The sequence below is a fragment of the Alexandromys fortis genome, unplaced genomic scaffold (assembly GCF_014885135.2).
Source record: "Alexandromys fortis isolate MF-2015 unplaced genomic scaffold, M_Fortis_MF-2015_v1.1 scaffold_224, whole genome shotgun sequence".
Lineage (NCBI taxonomy): Eukaryota > Metazoa > Chordata > Mammalia > Rodentia > Cricetidae > Alexandromys > Alexandromys fortis.
Genome location: NW_026068104.1, coordinates 28,900 through 55,665, shown reverse-complemented (window position 1 = coordinate 55,665; position 26,766 = coordinate 28,900). Strand labels below are relative to the sequence as shown.

Sequence of the window (26,766 nt, the reverse complement as noted above, 5' to 3'; positions counted from 1 at the left end):
CTTAAATGGGGTCTGTGAGCAGCTTGTTACAATTGCTTAATGGTGACACAGACCTGCTGTGACCCTGGAGCTGGGGCAATGTGCATGGCTCTTAGAAGCAGCAAACATGCCTTATTCACGTTGGACTGGGCAGAGCCAACAGGCAGTACCACTTACTTGTTCCTAGCCACACCTGCTTATCATTAAGAAAAAGAATTGCTGGTCAGAAAATAATTTACAGATGTGCAATACAGATAGATTCACACAGAAATAAACCACTGAATGGGTCAAAGTGTGTTTAAAAATGTATGTAGGCCTGAGAGAATGAAGAACAAGAACATAAAAAAGATAAAACAGTCTTTAAAGAGACAGCACAGATAGTCATAGATGAAGGAATAAAGAAAAATAAGCCATATAAAGATAGAAAACACACAGAATCTGGATTATAAACATTGTTGTGTTTTCTCTGAATTTTTTAAAAGTGTGAATGAGTCAAATAGAGAGAGACATTTAGTTGTGCAGGCTGCTAAGCTAAATCAACATATATACCTTAAAGGTACCTTGACTTCAAAATTTGTGTCTAAGGATATGTTGCTTTGGAAAAGAGGTTCTTATTTTGCTTCCACAGAGGGTGAGAACCTGTGGATTCCATCCAGACTAACGTAGTTTGGTAGACCCAGACTCATCAATGGTCTCTGTAAACCCCATAAATTACTCTTCCCCCCAAAAAGCAGGAAGAAGGTTAGAGTGAGCTATGTCTAAATTCCCAAATATTGACACTGCAGTTGCCTGGACTGCTTAATGGTATGTTGTATGAACTGGACATGTGTGGACCACAGAAAAATGACTGCTGAAGTTGTCTAAAGAAGATGAGACAGTCGTTTAGGGTTCCTCCTTCATGAAAGTGTCTGCCAGACATTCTGCAGGACACAGGAGAAAGTGGCTGAAAAACTGCCCAAAGAGGCAGAACTGTCTTTGAAATTTCCTGCTTTATTGAAAAGTTTGCCAAATACTATTGGCTTGTAGGCTGAAGATGGCTGCTCCAATGTTACAGAAGATCTTTGGGTGACTGCCCAGGCAGCAAGATGTCTCTGTCAATTTAGAGTTTTGGAAGTTGCTTAAAATGCATTTCTTGTTCTCTCTGCACACTGCTGTACCAAATCTTTCTGGTTGGTGCTGTGTATATTTCTTTTTTTTTTGAAAGTTTGATATCTTTATTCAGAAAAGTGATTCAACTGCAGGAGGATGATCTTTTGAGAGGAAACCCCAAATCTTTTACTGAGCAATTCTGTGTGGTCCAAGGTTTATAATCCCGATGAGATTCTTCCACCTGAAGCTTTTCATGCGTTCAGGTATTTTGAATGATGCCTGATGTGGTCGGTGATGAAGGTTGCAATGAAGTAGTAGCTATGATCATAACCCTCCTATAGCCTATAAACAACAGGAAGTTTCTTTTCTGTGCAGGCAGCTATGAAGTTATCAGGGAGTAACTGCCCATTTGTAAGAAACTCATCATCTTTTCCTTGATCAATTAGTATGTCAATCTGGGAACCTGAAGAGGACTTCACAAGACAGGTTGCATCATAGTCTTCCATTTACTTTCATCTGGTCCCAAATATCCATTAAAAACTTTTTTGCCCCAAGGACAGAGCACTGGGTTGCAAATTGGAGCAAATGCTGACACAGATTTGTATTTTCCAGGATTTTTCAAAGCACAAATCAGAGCTCCGTGGCCTCCCATGGAGTGACCAAAAATAGACATCCTCTGTGGGTCCACTGGAAAATTGGCATTTATGAGTTGTGGAAGCTCCTTGGTTATGTAAGAGTACAGTCTGTAATTTGTTTTCCAGGGGTCTTCAGTGGCATTCACGTAGAAGTCCGCGCCAGTGCCGAAGTCCCAGCTGTCATCTTCTCCTTTAATGTTGCAGCCACGGGGACTGGTATCTGGAGCAATGACGACTAGGCCGTGTTCTGAGGCAGCTTGCTGAAAGCCAGACTTGGTTATAAAATTTTGTTCTGTGCAAGTTAAACCAGACAGCCAGTAGAGTGCAGGACACCTTGTACTCTCTGCCCGTGGAGGCAGGTAGACAGCAAGTCTCATTTTACATTTCAGCTCAACACTGTCATGTTCAAAGACCTTCTGGAGCCCCCCGAAGCACCTGTTCCTGGAAATCTGCCTCAGTGCCATTCTCCTCCTGTTTAGTTCATACTTGTTCTTTCTTTCTGCACCAAAGGGCAGTGGATCTCGAGGAGAGACCGCTCCAGGGGTGGGGGTGGGGAGACCCCACTGTGTATATTTCTAAAGAGGTTTATCTCTGGGAGTATGCCAGATTGAGACTGAATTACAAGGCTTGGAAATGAAGTTTACTCTTGAGATTTCTCCTGGGTTCTTCTTTTTCAGGCAATCCAGTTAATCGTTTCATGGAATATATGGTGTGACTAAGTGACTTCACAATTTATAAAAATTAGAGGTGTCTTGCATGCAAATTGTGTGTGTGTTTTGCTGGTGATTGATTGATTCCAGTACTTCATGCATGATATAAATGTCTGCTGCCACTGAATTATATCCCTAGTTGTGAAATTCTTAGTTTCTAGATAGTGTTTGCTTTCAAATTTGTTGCATAAAACAACTTTTGAGATTCTCTTTGGAGATAGTGAAGGTTTGAGACCCGTGAAACACATCTATTGAAATCTATTGAAAGGTAGTGCCTTTGGGAGAAAATTAGTTCATAAAAACACTAGAATGTTTTCTACTATGTGAAGACAATATTCTTTGAACCAGAAAGTGAAACCTCACTAAAATATTTATCTGTCAAGTCCTTGATCTTCGACTTCCTAGCTTCCAGCTTTATAAAAACTACATTTCTGTCATTTGAAGCCACCCAGGCTATGAATTCCTGATGCAAAAGTTCAGACAGTCTTAAATACTCATCTGTTTATTAATTTATGAAATATTTAGACACAAGCTAGTGTAGGCTTCTCATAAGAAAATAAATACTTTGAAATATAAATACAATTTATTTCTGCCCTAGTTCTATTACCCAGTGTAATCACATGTAAACTAATAGTATGACTTTTGACAGGTTCCAAAATATTGATTATCTCTTAAAGTATATAATACTACCACCATGAAAACATTTTGAAACAGTGGTTTCTAAACTGTGAAATCGTTTTTGAAGGGTAGTCATAGAAAGTTTGGAACAATAATAGTAAAGTCAGGCAAGATGCCCCTCTGAAAGTTTTTTTGTGCTCAAAAATGAGTTCAGTCACATTATTGAACCCTAATAATTTTGTGGTTTTATGACTTCAATTATCATTTTTAGCCCTACATCTAAATGCAGAATGGAGAACACAAGATAGCAATATGTAATAGATGATAATACCTACACAATTGAAACTTTGTGAAAAGAAATAAATTGATAAGTATGTATCATTTAGATATCTTATTACTTTGAGGCATTATTTGAGGTATCTTTCTGTTCCTGGAAATTTCCCACCCAAGCCAAGGACAGAAATCTTCACCAAAGATGAAAGACTTGCTAAGAGGAGAATTGACATATGTGATAGCTTATAACTTGTGAAGTTTTTGAGAACAATGAACACAGATAGTCCTCTATATGAGTAAGAAGCAGTCTATCACTTGCAATCACTAAGTGCAAAAACTTAGTTGATTTTCTTCTGCATTTAATTTCAAAACATTTCAAAGAAACGCTTATAATCCTAATGAAGCCAGATGCTGCTTACATCTTGTTTAGTGAGTTACCATGTAGTGAGGTCCTTGCCTAGAATTCTGATACTCACCAGGTTCATTAGCCTGCTTTATAACAATAACAGATGTAATATGTCTACAGTCAGTGTTTTCCTCAATTACAGAGTTTTACACAATTGAGTAGGAAATACTTCATCTTGCATATGAACGTAATACTTATAATGTGATAATCCCAAATCTGCCAGTCCATGGCCTTTTTGCTTGAATAGTCTTCTTCCTCCAAGACAGTTTGGGACTCAAGCCTTGTGCAGGCCTGCTAGACTGCACTACAAAATGATTATTCAGAGACTGTGGATGGGGCTCACTAGAATGCATGCACAGCATACACGAAGTCTTGACTTTAATCCCCAGTACCACCTGAACTGGGTTGTAGTAACATCTGAATGTAATCCTAGCACTCAAGTGGCAGGGGCAGGAGAATCGAGGGTTCAAGGTCAGTCTGTGCACCCCAAAAATTTGAAGTCAGCCAAAGCTACATGAGAACCTGTCTCCAAACTTACACCATTAGGTGGGTGGGGGAAATGGAGAGGATCCGAAAGGAATTGGAGTGTGGAGGACTAAAATTCTAATGTATTCTTTTATTTAATTTTCATTTTCATTATCCATTTTATTTTCTTGCTATTGTGAAGAAAACAGCAGTAAATGTGGATGTTTAAGTACCTTTGTGGTTCTATACAGTTCTTAGAAATATCACAGTATACAACCATCATAACAACCATTCAAGCTAGATTTTTGTTTGTTTCTCTTTTGCTAGATGAGTACCCCATTCACAAATTGATTAAGAAAGTGCTACAATGGAAACACACACACACACACACACACGAGTAACATCATACCAATTGAACAGATAATATTTATGATTTAGGAATGCAACATGTATATATAACAGCCATTAGTAAATAAAGAGACCATGAATTTTTAGAACAACATGAAGGGCTTTATGGAAGGGTTTGGAGTAAGAAAAAAGAAAGAGGAAATTATATAATTATAATTTTACAAAAGAAACTTGCAAAATTAGAGTATGAACCATTGAAGACTATGATCTGAACAAGCATGTCATGAGCTTTGTCAGGTCTCCATTCACCATGTCACTTAACTATAGTTTTCTACATTCATGCTCTTAATATATAAACATATACCAAGCATATATAGCTGAAAATTTCAAAGACAGCATACAAATTGTGTCCCTGCTATGGTTCCTTTTTACCAATATCCATATGTTGGATGATTAAGCCTGGAGGTAATGGTATAGTGGTGAGGCCTCTGAGATGTGGTGGGTGACATGTGCAGAAGATCCATGAATGGTATCAGAACTCCTCTGAAAGAGGCCTTGAACATATATATGCTTATTTTGAAATCTTTTCAATGAAAGAACAAGAGAGAACAATAGTGATGTTTGAAAAGGGTTTTTTGTCCCCTCTGAATCACTCCATTGAGTTCTTAGCTCTCTAACATCACAAAGCATTTTCCACAGAGAAGGTGAACTGAGAATGTGAAGTCCTCCCATCATTAAATTTACTAATACCATTTGCAATTCATGCTATACAGATTTGATACTCATTTTTATTTTTTAAAAGATGGATTTAAATTTATATTATGTTTATGGTATTTTGTCTCTATGTGTGTATCTGGTTTCTTTGGGAGACAGAGGTATTTGATCCCCTGGAAGTGGAGTTACAGATGGTTATAAGCTGTCATGTGAATGGTGGGGACTGAATCCAGGTGTCTTGGAAAAGCAACCAGTGCTCATAACCACTGAACCATCTTGTCAGGTCCACTGAAACTGATTTTATTAAATGTTTGACATAATATAGTTGGTAGAGTGCTATTTTTCTTTTTGTTTTACAGTTTTTAAGACAGGATCTTACTCTGAAACACATGCTCTTTGTGAACTTTTTATGAGCCTCCTGAATTCTGGGATACAAGATGGGCCCATCATGCCCATTTGTAGTTGGTGGCTTTCCAGGTCTTCTTCCTGAGACTATCTTTTGTCCTCAGTCTGTTTCAGGTGCCTACTTGTTCCTGAGGCTTCAACTTCTCTGTTAGTGAATATCTAAACCTTTATCTAAGCTTTTCTGGCCAGCCAGCTGGGAGTGTCCTTGATGCTGGGCTTGCCCTCAACCCACCCTTCCTCCAAGCCTACCTTTCACCTGTGAGGTCCTTGGAATCCTCAAACACAGCCTGTTCCAGTGCTGAGGGGACCTATGAGTGGGCAGACCAAGAAAAGCTCCCAATTACTCAGTCAGCCACAGCAAAGATTGGACCAAGACACCAAGACTCTGATGTGTAGGCACTAATGCAAAAACTTTTCCAACATCCTGAAAAGCGACATGGTAACACCAGAAACCAGCGAACACAAAACAGGAAAACTTGAACATCCTAACGCAGAAGAAGTAGAAGAAAAAGACTTTAATATAACCTTATGAAAATGATGGAGTATCTTTTGGCTATTTGAAATTCTTCTGTTGACAATTCTCTGTTCAGCTCAGTACTCCATTTTTAATTGGGTTATTTAGAATTTTAATGTCTAGTTTCTTGAATTCTTTATATATTTTGGAGATCAGACCTTTGTCTGATGCGGGGTTGGTGAAGATCTTCTCCCATTCAGTAGGCTGCCTTTTTGTCTTAATGACTGTGTCCTTTGCTTTACAGAAGCTTCTCAGTTTCAGGAGGTCCAATATGTTCAGTGTTGCTCTTGTTGTCTGTGCTACTGGGGTTACATGTAGGAGGTGGTCTCATGTGCTCATGTGTTGCAGTCTACTTCCCACTTTCTCTTCTATCAGGTTCAGTGTGGTTGTATTTATATTGAGGTCTTTAATCCATTTGGACTTGAGTTTTATGAATGGTGATAGATATGGATCTATCTTCTTTCTTTCTACCGTTCACCTGTGAGGTCCTTGGTATCATTCTTCTACAGGTTGACATCCAGTTATGCCAGCACCATTTGTTAAAGAGTCCCACATGGGAGTGAGTACTGGACTGAGCTCCCAAGGTCCAGTTGAAGAGCAGAAGGAGGGATAATATGACCAAGGAAGTCAGGACCATGAGAGGATGATCCCACCCACTGAGACAGTGTGCCTGAACTAAGGGGAGCTGACTAAAGTCAGCTGAAATGGGACTGATTGAGCATGGGATCAAACTGAACCCTCTGAATGTGGTTGACAATTGTGACTGAGAAGCCAATGATAATGGCACTGGGATTTGTCTCTACTGCATGTACTGGCTTTTTGGGATCTGGTCTATTTGGATGCACACCTTCCTAGGCCTGGATGGAGTGAGGAGGGCCTTGGAATTCCCACAGGGCAGGGTACCCTGCCCTTTTTTAGGACTGGAGGAAGTGGGGAGGAGGGTGAGTGGGGGAGTGGGACAGAAGTGGGTGGAGGGGAGGAAGTGGACATTTTTATTCCTATTATTAATAAAGTAATAAAAAACAAAAAACAAAACAAAAAATAAAACAATATAAAACAAAGAAAATGATGGAGACCTTTAAGCAGGAAGTGAAAAACTCCCTTAAAGAAATGGAAGAGAGACAAAGAAAAAGTTTGAAGTAATTAATAATTCCCTCAAAGATACCCAAGAAAACCAAGAAAAAGCAATCAAACAGGTAAAGGAAACAGTTCAAGACTTGAGGACCGAAATGGAGGTAATAAAGAAAACACAAACCAAGGGAAGACTGGATATGGAAAATCTGGGTAAACGAACAGGAACTACAGAGACAAGTATAACAAACAGAATACAAGAGATAGAAGAAAGAATCGCAGGCACTGAAGATACTATAGAGGAAACACACTCATTGATCAAAGAAAACAGGAAATCCAACAAATTCTTAACACAAAACATCCAAGAACTCTGGGACACCATGAAGAGACCAAACCCAAGAGTAATAGGGGTAGAAGAAGGAGAAAACTCCAGCTCAAAGGCCCAGAAAATATATTCAACAAAATTATAGAAATAAACTTTCCCAACCTAAAGAAAACATCCCTGTGTAGCTATAAGAAGCTTACAGAACACCAAATAGACTGGATCAAAAAAAATCCCCTTGCCATGTAATAATCAAAACACAAAACATACAGAATAAAGAAAGAATTTTAAGAGCTGCCAAGGAAATATATAAAGATAAACCTATCAGAATTATACCTGACTTCTCAATGGAAACTGTGAAAGCCAGAAGTTCCAGGAGAGATGTGCTGCAGACACTAAGAGACCACGGAAACAAGCCCAGACTAATGTACCCAGCAAAGCTTTCTTTCACCAGCAATGGACAAAACAAGATATTCCATGACAAAAACAGATTTAAACAATATGCATCCACAAACCCAGCCTTAAAGAAAGTACTAGAAGGAAAATCTCAACCCAAGGAAGCTAACAACACCCACAGACATCTGATAACCTGCCACCAACACAACTCAAAGAAGGGAAACACACAAACACTACCAGCAAAAAATAACCGGAGTTAACAACCACTGGTCATTAATATCGCTTAATATCATTGGACTCAATTCACCTATAAAAAGGCACAGGTTAAGAGAATGAATATGAAAAACAGGACCCAGCATTATGCTGTTTACAAGAAACACACCTCAAACTTAAAAAGAGACACTACCTCAGAGTAAAGGTTTGGAGAAAGGTTTTCCAATCAAATGGAACTAAGAAACAGGTGGATGTGGCTATTCTAACAAAATTGATTTCAAACTAAAATCATTCAGAAGAGATGGAGAAGGATACTTTATACTCATAACAGGAGCAATTCATCAGGATGAAGTCTCAATCCTGAATATCTATGCCCCTAAGATATGCACCCACATATGTAAAAGAAACATTACTAAAACTCAAAGCACACATCAAACCCCACACACTAATAGTAGGAGATTTCAACACTCCTCTCTCACCAATGGACAGATCAGCCAGACAAAAATTTAACAGAGAAATAAGAAAACTAACAGTTGTAATGAATCAAATGGACTTAATAGATATCTATAGAATATTCCACCCAAACAGGAAATAATATACCTTCTTCTCAGCACCTCATGGAACCGTCTCTAAAATTGATCACATACTCAGTAATAAAGCAAGCATCCACAGATACAAAAAATTGGAGTAACCACCTGTGTCTTATTGGATAACCATGGAGTAACGTTAGAATTCAACAAAAATACTACCCTCAGAAAGCCTACAAACTCATGGAAAATGAACAGTCAACTATTGGACCACCCCTGGGTCAAGGAAGAAATAAAGAAAGAAATTAAAGTTGTCCTTGAATTCAATGAAAATGAAGACGCAACATACCCGAACCTATGGGACACTATGAAAGCTGTGCTAAGAAGAAAGTTCATAGAACTAAGTGCCCACATAAAGAAAATAGAGAAAGCTCACATTAGAGACTTAACAGCACACCCGAAAACTCTAGGAAAAAAAAGAAGCAGACTCACCCAGGAGGAGTAGAAGACTGGAAATAATAAAACTGAGGGCTGAAATCAACAAAATAGAAACACAGAAAACAATACAAAGAATCAATGAAACAAAGAGCTGGTTCTTTGAGAAAATCAACAGGACCGACAAACTTCTATCCAAACTTATCAAAAGGCGGAGACAGAACACCTAATTTAACAACATCAGAAATGAAAAGGGGGTCATAACAACAGACACTGAGGAAATCCAGAGAATCATTAGGTCTTACTACAAAAGCCTATACTCCACAGAATTGGAAAATTTAAAAGAAATGGACAAGTTTTTAGATAGATACTATATACCAAATTTAACTCAAGACCAGGCGAACAATTTAAATAGACCTATAAGTCATGAGGAAATAGAAGCTGTCATCAAAAACCTCTCAACCAAAAAAAAGCCCAAGGCCGGATGGTCTTAGTGGAGAATTCTACCAGAACTTCAAAGAAGAGCTAATACCTATATTCCTCAATGTGTTCCAAATAATAGAAACAAGGGTCATTACCAAACTCTTTTTATGAAGCTACAGTTACCCTGATACCAAAACCACACAATGACACACACACACACACACACACACACACACACACACACACACACACAAAGAATTACAAAGCAATTTCACTCATGAGCATTGATGCAAAAATTCTCAATAAAATACTGGCACATCAAAAAATTATCCATCATGTTCAAGTAGGCCTCATCCCAGAGATGCAGGACTGGTTCAACATATGAAAATCTATCAATGTATTTTATCATATAAATAAACTGAAAGAAAAAACATATGATCATTTCATTAGATGCTGAAAAAGCATTTGACAAAATTCAGCACCCCTTTATGATAAAGGTCGTGGAGAGATTAGGGATACAAGGATCATATATAAATATAATGAAAAGCAATATACAGCAAGCCAACAGCTAACATCAAATTAAATGGAGAGAAACTCAAAACAATTCCACTAAAATCACGAACAAGGCAAGGCTGGCCTTTCTCTCCATATCTCTTCAACATAGTGCTTGACGTCCTAGCAATAGCAATAAGACAACATAAGGAGATCAAGGGGATTTGAATTGGAAAGGAAGAAGTCAAACTTTTGTTATTTGCAGATGATATGATAGTGTACATAAGTGATCCCAAAACTCTACCAGAGAACTCCTACATAATAACTCCTACTGATAAATACCTTCAGTGATGTGGCAGAACACAAGATCAACTAAAAAAAAATCAGTAGCCCTCCTATACAAAAAGGATAAAGAAGATGAGAGAAAAATCAGAGAAACATCATCTTTCACAATAGCCACAAATAGCACAAAGTATCTTGGGGTAACACTAACCAAGGAAGGGAAAGACCTATTTGACAAAAACTTTAAGTCTTTGAATAAAGAAATTGAAGAGGATACCAGAAAATGGAAGGATCTCCCATGCTCTTGGATTGGTAGGATAAACACAGTAAAAATGGAAATCCTACCAAAGGCAATCTATGGATTCAATGCAATCCTCATCAAAATCCCATCAAAATTCTTCACAGACATTGAAAGAATGATAATAACTTTATATGGAAAAACAAAAAACTCAGGATATCCAAAACAATTCTAAACAATAAAGGATCTTCTGGAGCCATCACTGACCTCAAACTCTATCACAGAGCTACAGTAATGAAAACAGTGTGGTATTGGCATAAAAACAGAGACGTTGACCAATGGAATCTAATTGAAGACCTAGATATGAATCCACACACCTATGAACCTATGATTTTTGACAAAGAATCTAAAATTATACAATGGAAGACAGAAAGCATCTTTAACAAATGGTGCTGCCATAACTGGATGTCAATCTGTAGAAGAATGAAAATAGACCTATATCTATCACCATGTACAAAACTCAAGTCCAAATGGATCAAAGATCTCAATATCAATCTGAACACACTGAACCTGATAGAAGAGAAGGTGGGAAGTACCCTACAACAGATGGGCACAGGAGATCGCTTCCTAAGTATAACCCCAGCAGCATGCATGCAAATGGATGGAAATAGAAAACACTATCTTGAGTGAGATAACCCAGACACAAAATGATGAATAAGGGCAACATTGAATAAATGGGACCTACTGAAACTGAGAGGCTTCTGTAAAGTAAAGGACACTGTCACTAAGATAAAAAGGCAACCTACTGAATGGGAGAAGATCTTCACCAACCCCGCATCAGACAAAGGTCTGATCTCCAAAATATATAAAGAACTCAAAAAACTAGACATTAAAATTCTAAGTAACCCAATTAAAAAATGGGGTACTGAACTAAACAGATAATTCTCGAAAGAAGAATTTCAAATGGCCAAAAGATACTTAAGAACATTTTCAACTTCCTTAGTGATAAGGGAAATGTGAATCAAAACAACTTTGAGATACCATCTTACACCTGTCAGAATGCCTAAAATCAAAAACACCAATGATAACCTATGCTGGAGAGGATATGGAGTAAGGGGAACACTCATCCATTGCTTGTGGGAATGCAAACTAGTGCAACCACTTTGGAAATCAGTGTGGTGGTTTCTCAGAGAATTGGGAGTCAATCTACCTCAGGACCTAGCAATACCACTCTTGGGAATATACGTGAGAGATGTTCAATTATACTACAAAAACGTTTGTTCAACTATGTTCATAGCAGCATTATTTGTAATAGCCAGAACATGGAACCAACCTAGATGCCCCTCAATAGAAGAATGGATAAAGAAGGTATGGCACATCTACACATTAGAGTATTACTCAGCGGTAAAAAATGATATCTTGAATTTTGCATGCAAATGGATGGAAATAGAAAACACTATCTTGAGTGAGATAACCCAGACACAAAATGATGAATATGGTATGTACTCATTCATTAGTGGATTCTAGCCATAAACAAAGGACATTGAGCCTATAGTTTGCGATCCTAGAGAAGCCAAGTAATAAGGCAAACCCAAAGAAAAAATATATAGACACTCCTGGAAATTAGAAGCAGACAAGATTGACAGGCAAAAGTTGGGAGCATGGGAGTGGGAGTGGGGTTGGAGGAATGGGAGAGGGGGAGAGAGAAGGGAGAAGGGGAGGATTGGGGAGAGCTTTGGGGATTGGGATGGTTGAAATGGAGGAAGGGTGGATATGGGAACAGGGAAGAAGATATCTTAATTAAGGGAGCTATTTTGGGGTTGGCAAGAGGCTTGGCTCTAGAGGGGTTGCCAGGTGTCCATGGTGATGTCCCCAGCTAGGACCTTGGGCAGTGGAGGAGAGGGTGTCTGAACTAGCCTGGTCCCATAGTCAGACTGATGACTATCTTGAATATCACCATAGAAATTTTGTCTGGCAACAGATGGAGATAGAGACAGAGACCCACATGAGAGCCCTGGACTGAGCTCCCAAGGTCCAGTTGAAGAGCAGAAGGAGGGAGAATATGAGCAAGGAAGTCAGGACCACAAGGGGTTGGTCCACCCCCTGAGACAGTGTGCCTAATCTAATGGGAGCTCACCAAATACAGCTGGTCTGGGACTGAACGAGCATGGGGATCAAACTGGACCATCAGAATGTGTCTGACAATGGGGGCAGACTGAGAAGCCAATGATAATGGCACTGGGATTTGTCTCTACTGCATGTACTGGCTTTTTGGGATTCTAGTCTATTTAGATGCACACCTTCATATGCCTGGATGGAGGGGGGAGGGCCTTGGACTTCCCACAGGGCAGACAGGGTGCCTTGCCCTCTCCTAGGACTGGAGGTTGGTGGGGTGAGGGTGTGTGGGGGAGAAAAAGGGAAGTGGGAGGAGGGAAGGAGGTGGTAGTTTTGATTGGTATGATTTATAAAGTAATACAACATGTTAAAAATTAAATAAATAAAATGAATTGTACAATGTCAAACATCAAAAAGAAAGTTTCAAGACATATCCCTGGAAAAAGGCCCATACCTCTGTATTCTCTTAACATTGTACCTGACCTTTAATGTGCTCACGTGTCACTGTAAATCCGACACATGGATGCTTGTTAAGATATTTCTGCCTTAGAGGGGTTCAGATCTGTGTATATTAAGTCAGTCAGCCAATCAATCAGTCAAACAAACAAACAAGAAAATATTTTCTGAGGTCAGTGGACTGAAATTTCCCCTCCATTCTGTTAGATTCTCAGTTCAAACCTTAGTTTTTGAATTTCAAGTTGACATATGCAAGCAGTAACAGCTAAAGGTCTAGTCTCATATTTCAGCATATACATATCTTTTCCCCTACATGAGTCATTACAAAGACTATCAACTCTCCAATGATTATTTTTTCTCTTTTATACAAAATCAGGTGCTCCAAAAGTACAGAAAATGAAAACAAAAGTAGACAAATGGGATTGAATTGAAGTAAAAAGCTTCTGGGTGATTTAAACAGAGTTCTCAAAAGAGGAAGTTCAAGTGCCTGAGAAACACTTAAAGGATTATTCAACATCCTTACTTATCAGGGGAATGCAAATCCAAACTACTTTGAGATTTCATCTTATTCCTGTTAATATGACTAAGATAATAAAACAAACAAGTAACAGCTCATGCTGACGAGATTATGGAAAAAGAACACTCATCCATTGCTGGTAGGAGTGTGAACTTGTACAGCCATTATGGAAATTGGTTTAGTAGTTCCTCATAAAGATGGGAATGAATCTACTTCAAGATCCAGCTATACCACTTTTGGGCATATTCCCAAAGGCCTCTTCATCTTACCAGAAGGACACTTTTTCAACCATGTTCATTACTGCTCTATTCACACTATCGAGAAACTGGAAACAGCCTAGATTGTCTCTCAGCAGATTAATAGATAAAGAAAATGTGGTAATTTATGCAATGGAGTATTACTCAGCTATTAAATAAAATTATTCAGCTATTAAATGACATCATGAAGTTCACAGGTAAATTGATGAAAATAGAAAAATCAGTGAGTAATGTAAGACCCAGAAAGACAACTATGGTATGTATTTGTTTTTATATGGATATTAGCTGTTAAGATTCACTAATAACCAAGCTACAATTTCTAGCACTATAGAGGTTAGGTAAAGTGGTAAGAATTGGGGGTAAGGGATAGAGAATAAATCTCATTAGGTAATGAAAATAGAATATACAGTTATGGATGGATTGAGGGTACTGGAATGGGAAGTTTAGAGAGAAGAGCATGAGAGAGGTGGCCAAAGACACAATACTTGGAGAAATAGCTGAAATTATGTGTCATTTAAGGAGTAGTATGGAAACCTCATACAGTGGAATCATCCTAAAATATATGCTTATATGAAGTCAATATAAATGATATCATCAAATAATGAAGGATACAGCACCACAAATGACCATCTTTTGTTATTTAATGAAAATTCCTGTACCGGGATTGTGTTGCATCTAATTGAGCTATTGGCCAAACCAGTCTTTTTTTTTTTTTGGGAGGGGGTTTTCAAGACAGGGTTTCTCTGTGGCTTTGGAGCCTGTCCTGGAACTAGCTCTGTAGACCAGGCTGGTCTCGAACTCACAGAGATCCACCTGCCTCTGCCTCCCGAGTGCTGGGATTAAAGGCATGTGCCACCATCGCCCGGCTGGCCAAACCAGTCTTATGAGAAGACCTAAACAACCCAGGATATTGCCAAGATTATAACTATAGTGATGGGGGAGAGTCTTCTGTTTTATGTTAATTTCATTGGTTAAATAAAGAGACTGCCTTGGCCCTTTAATAGGACATAAAATTAGGCAGAGTAAACAGAACAAAATGTTGGGAGAAAGAAGCTGAGTCAGGCAGTCGCCATGATTCTCCTACCGGACACAGACGCAGGTTAAGATCTTCCCTGGTAAGTGCACCTCGTGGTGTTACAGGGATATTAGAAATGGATTAGATTGATATGTAAGAGCTAGCCAATAAGAGGCTGGAACTAATGGCCAGGCAGTGTTTAAAAGAATACAGTTTCAGTGTAATTATTTTGGGTAAAGCTAGCCGTGCGGGCGGCCGGGTGGCAGGAAGCAGCCCGCCGCTCCATATTACAACACTATAGATTGCTGTCCAAAAGCTGATGGCAAGCACATGTTGCTGAAGACAACACCTACAGAATCTATTGAACAGGGAGAAGTCCAACTGGTGCCTACATAGAGCCTTCAACCCTATGTGCTAGCATCATTGGTATAGGAAGGTACTCTGTAGGCTATCACAAGAGAAATGGAAACACCAAGCAATCCACAGACCTTTTCATCCACAGTGGAGTCCTGACTACAAAATATGCTAGAGTAATGGTAGCACAAAGCCTGAGGGAGTACTGAACCAGTATCTGATTTGACTGAAGGCCATGAAATGGAATCCAGGTCCAACATTGCTTGGGTGACCCAGAACCTGAGAGTAATTGTTCAGTGACCTAGGTTGAAACCAAATGCTACTTTTTTTTAAAGTAACAATAAAATGACTCCTAATGACATTCTACTATACTCATAGATCTGCACCTTGCTCAGCCATTATCAGAGAGTCTTCCTCCTGCAGCAGATGGGAACAAATATAGAGACTCACAGCCAGGCAAGGTGCAGAGAATGAGAGTCTTTTAAATACTCAGACCTAAATGGAAAGATTCCATCAAATACCTCCCCTCAGGGCTTAGGGAACCCCAGAGAAGTGGAGGTGGAAAGGCTGTAAGAGAAGTGGTGGAGGACACCTAAACATCAAGGCCCTAGAAATCAACATGATAGACGCTCACATGAATTCATGGAGAATGAAACAGCATGCCTAGGGCCTACACAGGTCTGTGCCAGTTCCTTTGTGTATATTCAATCATTTCCAGTTTAGTACATGTATGGGGCTTCTGGGTAACTGAGCGGGTCTCTGATTCTTGTGCAGACCTTTGGGCTCTTTTCCTTCTGTTGGCTTGTCTTTTCCAACTCTGATGTATTAGTTTTTGCTTTATCTTGTTTATAGCATGTTTTATTTTATTAGTATCCCTTAGAAACCTGTATGCTTCTTTTAATTTATTTATTTCTTCATTAATTAATTAAAGATTTCTGTCTCTTCCCCACCGCCGCCTCCCCTTTCTCTCCCCCTCCCCCAATCAAGTCCCCCTCCCTCGTCAGCCCAAAGAGCAATCAGGGTTCTCTGCCCTGTGGGAAGTCCAAGGACCACCCACCTCCATCCAGGTCTAGTAAGGTGAGCATCCAAACTGCCTAGGCTCCCACAAAACCAATAGGTGCAGTAGGACCAAAAACCCATTGCCTTTGTTCTTGGGGTCTCAGTAGTCCTCATTGTCCCCTATGTTCAGCGAGACAGGTTTTAACCCAGGCTTTTACCTGTACGCTTTCTAATGAGAAACCAAAAGGGAGTGGCTCCAGATAGAAGGTCAAGTGGGGAGGAACTGGCAGGAGTAGAGAGGAGAAACCAGTCATCATATACTATGTGAGATACACATATATGATAGACACACTCCTGAGCCATGGGATGCATATAGATCTTGGAGGAAAACTTGGATGAATCTTTCTTTCCCTTTATCAGGTTGTCCAGGAAGATAGTCCTTCAAATGCCTTTTCCCTTTAAGCCATCTGGTTGCTCTCTTTTCTTGTTTGGCACTCAGTGTGGCCTTCTCTAGTGAATCCCTGCAAAAATTAACCATGCTTATCACAACCTATGGGACTCCTAGTAGCAAGAACAAATGAAGAGGAGCTGTCAAGATGACCCCAAAGTTAAAAAGAGTGTACATCTATTCCAGAGGACCTAAGTTTGGTTTCCAGTGCCCACATCTATGAAGTAGCACATAATAACCTGTAACCACAGAAAGTAGAATGCGTGGTAAGATGAAAGAAACTGGGATCAAAAACCCTGATACAGAGAAATACAATCCTATGCACAGTGGTTAGTTTCAATATTTATCATGCCTAGGAATAAACCTAACTGATGAGTGAAGTACTTGAACAATGAAAACATTAAACGCTGAAGAAAATAGTAGCCCACCCATGTACAAATAACAATCGAAATGTTAATAAGGGAATGTTAATAAGGGAAGCAAGACCTTTCACAATAGTCTCAAATAATATAAAATTTTGTGGGGTAAATGTAACCAAAGAAGTGAAAGACATGAATAATAAACACTGCATGTCTTAAAGCAGAAACTGAAGAAAAGGGATAAGTAGGATTAGCGTAGCACAAATGGCAATCTTACCAAAAGCAATCTACAGAGTCAATGCAATCCCCTTCAAAATCCCAACACAATTCCTATAGACCTTGACAAGACAATCCTCACCTTCCTGTGAAAAATCACAAAACCCAGGATAGCTAAAATAATCCTGAACAATAAAAGAACTGCTGGAGATATCACCATCTTTGATGTCAAGTTGTTACTACAAGGCTATTGTAACAAAACAGCAATGTATTGGCATTAAAACAGATATGTTGATTAATGAAATAGAATTGATATCCCAGAAATAAATCCACACACCTATGCAAACCTGAGGTTTTATAAAGAAACCGGAAATACATAGAGGAAAAATGATACTGTCTGCAACAAAAGATGCTGGTCAATCTGGTTGTCTGCATCTAGAAGAACACATAGAGATCCACATACATCATCCTGCACAAGCCTCAAGTACAAGTAGATCAAAGACCTCAACATAAAACCAGATACACTGAACATGATAGAAGATAAAGTGTGGGATAGCCTTGAATGCAATGGCACAGGAGACGACTTCCTAAATATAACACTGATAGTGGAGGCACTAAGATTGACAATTAATAAATGAGACCTCGTGAAACTGAAAAATGTTTGTAAGGAAAAGTACACTGTCAAAAAGACAAAACGGCAGTCTACAGAATGGGGAAAGACTTTGACCACATTTATATTTGATAGAAGACCAATATTCCAAATATATAAAACTTAAGGAATTAGATATCAAATAATCTAAATAATTGAGATAATACAATTTAAAAAATGGGCTACAGATTTAAACAGAGAATTCTCAAAAAGTGGAAAACCACATAAAAATGTTCAACATCCTTAGCTTTCAGGGGAAGGCAAATCAAAATAACTCTGAGATTCCATCTTACACCTATCAGAATTGCTAAGATCAATAACCCAAGTGACAGCTCATGTTGGAGAGGATGTGAAGCAAGGGGGAATACTTCTCCATTGCTGGTGGAAATGCACACTTGGACAACCACTTTGGACATTAGTATGGTGGTTCCTCAGAAAGTTGGGAAACCATATTGTAGCTTAGTTATCATTTACTTAACAGCTAATGTTGACTTATAAGTGAATACACACCTTATTTCTATTTCTGGTCTGGATTACCTCACTCAGGATGACTTTTTCTAGTTCCATTCATCATTCATGTGCCTGCAAATTTCATGATGTTATTTTTAACAGTTCAATAATACTTCATTATGTAAATTTACCACATTTTCTTTATCCATTCTTCTGTTGAGGAACAGATGGGTTGTTTCCAGTTTCTGGTTATTATGAATAAAGCCATAATGAGTACGATTGAGTGTTCTTTGGGTATATGCCCAAGTATAGTATAGCTGGGTCTTGAAGTACAAAAAGAAAATGTCCCCCAAAAGAGTGACATTTATAGGAGGAGTGGCATTGTTGGAGTAGGTGTGGCCATGCTTTAGAAAGTGTGTCACTATGCTGTAGAAAGTATGTCACTGTAGGGATAAGCTTTAAAGTCTCCTATGCTCAAGTGAGAAAGCCTACTTCCTGTTATCTGCATTTCAGCATGTTCCTTCTCCAGCACCGTGTCTAATTGAACACTGCCCTGCTCCGAGACATGATGATAATAGACTGACCATCTGAAACTGTAAACTACCTTCTCAATTAAATGTTTTCCTTTTATAGAGATGCTGTGGTCGTAGTGTCTTTTCACAGCAATATAAACCCTAATTAAGATATTTACAAAGAAAGGAGAATTGGGTGTCAAGTTGGGAGCATAGGCCCCAGTCCCTTGAATCTATCCTAGCCCCCTAACCCTGAGAGTTAGCACTCTGGACTCCAAATCCCAGCAGGCCAGGTCAGGGAGGGGTCAGGACCACTCCCCAGGGTATTTAAATGAGCTCCCAAAAGAGAAACAGGCGTCCCTTTTCCTTCCTCCCAGTGGTCGCCTTAGCGGCCCCTCGGGGCCACCTGAGAGTGCAGAACTCCCGTTAAACCTGGATATTTCTTAATTTGGCTTGTTTTGATTTGGCTTGATTGGGAATTTTGCGTTGTCAGAAAGCTCGTGTTAGGAAACATTGCCACTGAGATAGGGCAGGCCTTTCCATGTGGCTGGCCACGTGTTGAAATCCACCCTAATCTACAATTTGAGTTCTCTACACCATGCTTAAACTAGCTCTTGGGCAACAGCGGCTGTGTCTTGGTGAGTTCCTTTTCTTGTCTATGCTATGGGTTTTTGGGGGGACCCATTAGGACTTATTTTTGTCAGTTTTCGAATTCCTGCTGAAGTTGTGAGCTCACCCCAGGGGTTTGATACCCAGAGGTGGTCAGACCGGCTGGACTGGGCTTGGCTGAGGTGAAGATCTGTTTGTTTTGGGACGCCAGGCATTCAATCTCTGCCCAATTTGGACCTAAGAGTCATTTTGGCAGATGTGCTAGAGTGGACTTAGGTCACATAGTTGGGCATAGACTCTAAAATGGGTACTTGCAGTTCAAAATGGGATCTGCTGTTTCCCCTGGGGTGCCTTCTACAAAATCTCTTTAAACTGGGATTAACCAAAACACTTTACTGAGTTAGATATTCCTCTTTTTGGGTCTGGGTTAACATTTATCCAGGTCTTTCAGTGCTAGCTTAAATTATGCGACTAGCTATTCCCTACTCCTTCTTTAATGTTCGCCATACATCCTTCCTCCTCCCCTTCAAAGATTTATATTCCTGAGAAGGACTTGGTGGGTTTCCACAGCTCTGGTATGAGGATTTGGAATTCTTCATCAACCTGGGATAACATACTGAGATGTCTTTTGTATGCGAGTCCTTTAAAATGGTAAGGACTGAATTGTGTAGATGCGTGTTTCTCTTTCTACAATAATTGTTTTAACTTGATTTTCACATCTAAAGAGCAAGTACATGGCCATGTACCTATGTTCATAACTGTTATAGATGAGTGTTATTTAGTATAATGAGCTCTGGAACTTTGAAAATGCATTGGAACTTTGTCAGACACTGTTGCTAAGTAACGGCTCACTGACCTTTATGATCCTTGATTCTGTATCCATAGTGATGGTATTACAGTTGTGTATCTCAGAACATGGCCTATTATTATCCTTTAATTTAGTCATTGATTTTAGGTGCATGGAAAATGTTCACTCGACTTTGCCTAGTATAGACAACTTACAGACTTAAAAAATTACCAAAATCAAAGAGATCAATTGCTGAAGTGATATGAAATTAATTACATATTTCATTTGAATTTTATGATCTATTCAAATACTATTGTCATTGCATTTTAGAATTCCACTCAAGATACTTCAGTGAATTTAGTCATCATTTCTCCATAGTCAATTTTAGTAGGACAATTCCTCAGTCTTCACTGGACTTTGCAAATTCAACATATTTGAAGATTCTTGGTCAGGGATATTTTCCAAATTCCTCTCAATTTGGATATGTCTCACTTAAAATTTTTGTGTAGTGCATGCAAAATTTTGTGTAGTGTAATGCAATACTGCATTTTCTTATGACATGTACACACATATATGTATATTTCATTACATATAATCTATCTATCTATCTATCTATCTATCTATCTATCTATCTATCTATAGTAAAATGAGGACTGATTGGGTGGAGTAAAGGGATTCTAGAAGAAGGAAGATAGATGGAGGACAAAAGAATACAATAAACTCAGTTTAAGTAAGGAACCATTATATATCTATCTACCTATCGATCTGACTTGATTTCTCTTTACCTTTGGCGTCTGCCCTGGAACTAGTTCTTGTAGAGCACACTGGCCTCTAACTCACAGAGATCCACCCACCTCTGCCTCCTAAGTGCTGGGATTAAAGGCAATGTTTTCCTCAAGTTTTGTTGAAGAGATGTCAGTATGTCCCATCATAAATTAGGATCCTTGATCTATTTTGAATTAGTTTTGGAGTAGTGGGAGTCAAGAATGAATGATCATCCATTTAGATTTAGTTAGCCAATTTTTACCAGATACTTTTTATTGAAGCAGCTTTCTTCAATGTTTGTTTTTTGGCATCTTTAGAAATATATACGTAACTGTGGCTGTATAGTTTTACTTCTGAGTCTTCTTTTCTATTCCAGGGCTCTGCATATCTTGATTCTTGTAGTTGCATTCACTTTTGTTGCTAGCTCCGTAGTGTAATCTGAGAGCAGGTATTGTGCCACCTCCAGCATTGCTGTGGCTACTTTTGTTCTAATATCTGTATTCTGGATCTTTGTTTTCCTTTGAGATAAATAGACTTGGGATTTTGCAAGACATTGCATTGCATCTGTATATAACGTTCAGTCACATAGTCATTTTGTTCATCTATGTGAATGGAAAGCTTTTTACTATTCTAGCGCCTCTTTCAGTTTCTTCCGTGTTTTAATGCTATCATTATTCAAGTACATCACTCATCAGTTAGGTTTATTCCTAGGTATGATAAATTTTATAACTAACCACTGTGCATGGGGTTGTGTTTCTGAATTATTTCTCTGTATCAGGGTTTTTGATGACAGTTTTTTTTTTTTATTGTACTGTGCACTCTGCTTCCCTGGTGAAAGGGTTCAGCACATATTCGTGTTTGTGTTTGTGTTTCTACTCTTTTAATTATATGAGCACATCATTTGTCCATAGAGATTATTTAACATCATCTTTGTTGTTTGTTTATTGCTCTTTATTGATTCTTTGTGGATTTCAAATCATGCATCCCATCCCCATTTATTACTAATACTCTTTGCATCTGTCCTCTGTCCTTGCAACCTGCCCAATCAAATCCAAATTTAGAAGAAAAACCAAACAGAGAAAAGAAACAAAACAAAACATGATATAAATAAATAAAAGAGAGAAGAACTTTGTCATGGAAGCTGTAGTGTGACCTGTTGAGTCACACAGTTTACCCTTTAGTTCATTCAGCTTTTGTTCATTGCTATGGCTCATTGGTCTGGTTCAAGGCCTGTGGCTTCTGATAAACCACTGATAATGGGATCTCATTGGTGTTCCTCCTAGATATCCCAATGTTGTCCTGTGTCATGGAGATCCTACTGTTTTGGACCTATAAGTTCGTCCCCTTCACATGCTCCAGAAGTTCATAGATAAGGTGGATGTTGGGAGGGACTAACTCATTTTGCTGTTTCTGGGCCTGGGTATGGGAAGGGTGGGAAGGGACTGGTAGCTGGATTGGTCAGCCTACCTTCTTTCCCTCATCAACACTACTGGGTGAGCTCTCTAACACTGCCTCTGCTAGCTCAACCAATGCAGCCTGCAGCAAGGAGGGGGGCCAGTTTTCCTACTGTCAGGTCCTCAGATCCGGTCTCCCACACTCACACCACCAGGGCTAGCTCTAATGTATCGCACAGGCAAGGTGCTGATTGCTGTAGGGGGCATACAAGGCCAGACAGGGTCGTCTATCCTGCTCTCAGGCCATCAAGGTTGGCTCAACTTTGCCGCAGACCACAGGGTCAGCTCTAGTGTGCTGTCCAGACACAGGGGACACAACCTGTTCTCTCTTGCACTGCAGCTGCTGTGGGTTAGGGCTAGCTCTCCCACTCTTGTGACCCAGGGCCAGTTCTCTCACCAGCCTCAGGTGGTAATGGGTGACAGGGGAGGGCATCATTCTCTCTCTCACCCATGCCACCATGTGACAGATGAGAGGAGGCAGAATCAAATCTCCTGTTCTCATGCCTTTAGGGTCAGCAAACCTGCTCCCTGCCCACAGGGTCAGCTACAGTGTCCTGCCCAGGTGAGGTGCACACCTGTGGCAGTGGGTGGCATTTTACCTGTGTTGAGGGAACTCTTCTTAATGGGGTAGGGCCAGATCCCCTGCTGTAGTAGCCAGTGAGGGGCAGGGACAACTATTCCATGGCCAGTGAAGGGTGGGCCTGGCTCAGCACAGCATGGTTCCAATGATCCCTTCTTCTAAAATGTGCCATGGGCGTCAATCATCACAGATCCCAGCTGCTGCAGGACCATGAACCCAGACATGGCCTTACATGGTGGATTGTGCCAGACATCTCCATGCCATTCCTCCTGAATGGCACTGTGGCCCTGGTTGCCAGCATAGGCTGTTAATATCCACATGTCCCTGGTGAAAGCACAGCCCTCCGACACCATCATGGCCACAGGCTGCAGCCCAGACACTGGACATCTATGAGGTCTTTGGTGGCAACATGAACCACAGATATTAATACAGACCCTGACTGTGGCAGGACCACAGACTCTGACCTGTTCATAGGGAGCAACCCTGGCCCAGATGTCACCAGGGTCCCAAGTGGCAGGTCCCTTATGGTCCACATACAGGAGACAATGTAGGAATTTAATTGGACATCATTGGGAGAGGTGCTTCATTAAAGATACATTTTCTTTATCTTTAAGATACATTTTCTGTTGAAATAAGAGCGGCGGGGCTGCGTCCCCAGCACCCCGGCTGCCTGCTAGCTTATGCCCCGAAATAACAACACACAAACTGTATTCATTTAAACACTGCTTGGCCCATTTCTATCTAGCCTCTTCTCAGCTAACTCTCGCACCTGGACTAGCCCATTTCTAATAATTGTTTGTAGCACCCCAAGGTGCGCTTACTGGGAAGATTCTAGCCTACGTCCATCCTGGGTCAGAGCTGCCTGGGAGAGCAGAGCCTGGAGTCTCTGCTCCAGAGAGCAGAGCTGTCGAGTCTGTCTGAGGAGTCTTACCTCACTTCCTCTTCCTCCCAGCATTCCATTCTGTTTACTCCTCCCATCTTCCTCCTGTTTACTCCTCCCACCTATGTTTTAACCTATCAGGGCAAGCGGTTTCTTTATTTAATTAACCAATGAAATCAACAGATTGATATATGACACTCCCACATCAATTTTCGTATTTTAGGATTGTATTGGAACTAGTACTTCTGACTATAGGCTCAGATCAGTTTGAAGACCCTAACCATTTTCTTTCAAGGATATCTCTTGCAATTTTGGTATGTTTACACATGCCACAAAGGTGAACAAATATGGCAAGTCATGTATAGTGATATTTTGTTGATTATCTAACAAATAAAGCTTACCTGAAGATCAGAGTGCGAAGCTAGCCACACTAGTCAGCCATACAGGCCAGGCAGTGGTGGCACACACCTTTAATCCCAGCACCCACACTAGTTATCCATAGAGGCCAGGCAGTGACAGTGCACGCCTCTAATACCAACGCTAGAGAGGAATATAAGGCAGGATGAGATAAGAACTCACTCTCTTTTCAGTCTGAACATTTCATAGACTTAAAAGCTTTCTAGTGGTTGACTTCTCTCTAATCTTCAGGTAAGATTTATTTGGTAGATCATAAACAAAATATCATTGTAATCAGCTGCTATAATGTCATTCTTTTTTCTTTAAACACAGTTAATTTGATGTCTTAGCATATTCTATTTCCAAGTTAGTACTGATGCTATCACTTTTGCATAGATTTACCCTTTCTTTTGTGATGGTTTATATACGATTGAGATCAAATATCAGGAGTCCAATAGCTAGGTGATCAAAATTGTCTTCTTCTAACTTAGTGTTCTTTTCTATTCACATTTTGCAATGTATAATTATTTATATATGCATATAGATGTAGAGAAGTTGGTTATGTGTTTATTCATATACAAATAGATTTTAGTGTATACACAAATCAATTTTGCTTGCCTACAAATAGAAGTGGCTGTTTTACTATTTATTCTGCATATAGTTATCCATTATTTCCAACAATTGTTGCAAAGAAGACTCTGTGGATATCTGTCAAGTTTTCTAAATGTTTCACACCCTTATGTATTTGCATTAAGCTGGACAGCAAGAAACCAAACACACTCTTGGATCTTGCTATATATCAACTCCTGAGTAATAAATCTGCAGCTATTCATGCTCTTGAGAAGATCCCAAGGGAGCTTTTTGTTCCACTCCTCTCCACTGCATTTAAGGGTGTGCATAAGAATATAGTGAAGGAAATGGTAAAGGGCTGACCCTTTACCTGTCTCCATATTGGAACATTAACTGTGCATGAATCCCATAGTGAACTCCTGACAGCCATGCTGGAAGGTCTTCAATTCCTGCCTGTTCAGAACTTGGGATCTAGGTAAGACCCTTTATAATAGAGGCATGCGAAGACGCAGGAGGTTACACCACATCCTGCTACACTTCCAAAGGTAATATGTGCACATAGTGATAAAGAATGTGGGACTCTTAGTCCAATACCTGAGGTCACTTTGAAAACAAGTTTCTTAAAATATTGAATATAGGGATATATGTCACTGAGGGCACTATTGTCAGATTTGCAATATTGTATTATTATTACAAAGAAGAAAGACACGAGTGTTAAGACTGCTGAAGATTGGTGGCAATTAAAGAAAAAATAATGTGTGCTGTTTAGTGATAAATCTTGTTGTCTTGTTCAATGCTGTCTCCTCAATGAATGGGCATAAGAAGACACTGACAGCAATGGTAAAGGCTCGACTCTGTTTTGTGTCTACATTAGAAAATTTAGTATACAAGAAACACAGGGAACTGAAAGGCATGATTGATGGTCTTCAGTTGTTACTGCCAAGAACTCAGCTTTTCAATAAGAATGTGTGTAATACATATACGGGAAGATAGCAAAACCTTATCCTGGAGCCTGTTGCAAGAGTGGACCAGATAATCTCCCACAGTTAGTTAATAGTGAATGCTGAAAATCAATGTAAGGGGTTTGGTACATCTGTTGAGGTTATCTTAACAACTCTGATATCTTACAGAGGGTTTTAATTTTTTAATACAGGCAAGAGTGGCTACTGTTGAGAGATATCCATAATGGAGATATTTCATGAAGACAGGAATAGCAAGACAATATGAACATTCATTGATTACAGAAAACAGAAACGGATATAGTATTTGCATAACAATATGTTGCTGGTAGATGGTATATGGAATGACAAAAAGAAAAAGAAATATAATTTTGTCACTACATGTTACCATTGATCTTGCTGGGTTATATTAATGTCTCTACCTCATAGTGTTCTGTGTTCTCTTTTCCCTACAGGAATCCTAAACGGAGGGTTCTAGATTTAAGGAAGGATTCTGTCTTCAAGATCGTCTGTCCAGAGATCAGTACTCAGTCACCTGCATGCTTGTTCTTCTGTGCTCACTCAGAGAACACTATCTTGAAGATTGAAGCCCAGCATAGTATTGCAAATAGCTGAAAGTGGATATCCTGGTTATGGTGACCTGCTGTAATAGGAGCGGCGGGCTGTGTCCTACTGTCTGGCTAGCTTAATCCCAGAAATAACTACATGGAAATTGTATTCATTTAAACACTGCCTGGCCCATTAGTTCTAGCCTCTTATTGGCTAACTCTCACATTTTGATTAACCCATTTCTATTAACCTGTATCACCACTTGACTGTGGCTTACCAGGAGAGATTCAACATGTCTGACCTGGCAGCTGGCTC

The 26,766-nt window shown here is 39.6% G+C and overlaps 1 protein-coding gene across 1 annotated transcript; it reads right to left on the bottom strand.

Annotated features, from left to right (window-relative positions):
* Positions 1–1,168: 1,168 nt before the first annotated feature.
* On the bottom strand, positions 1,169–2,233 carry LOC126489617 (S-formylglutathione hydrolase-like). The gene is given in 2 exon segments (XM_050123964.1): positions 1,169–1,567; positions 1,570–2,233. Coding segments are annotated over 2 exon segments (846 nt in total). The 5' UTR covers positions 2,168–2,233; the 3' UTR covers positions 1,169–1,319.
* Positions 2,234–26,766: the final 24,533 nt, after the last annotated feature.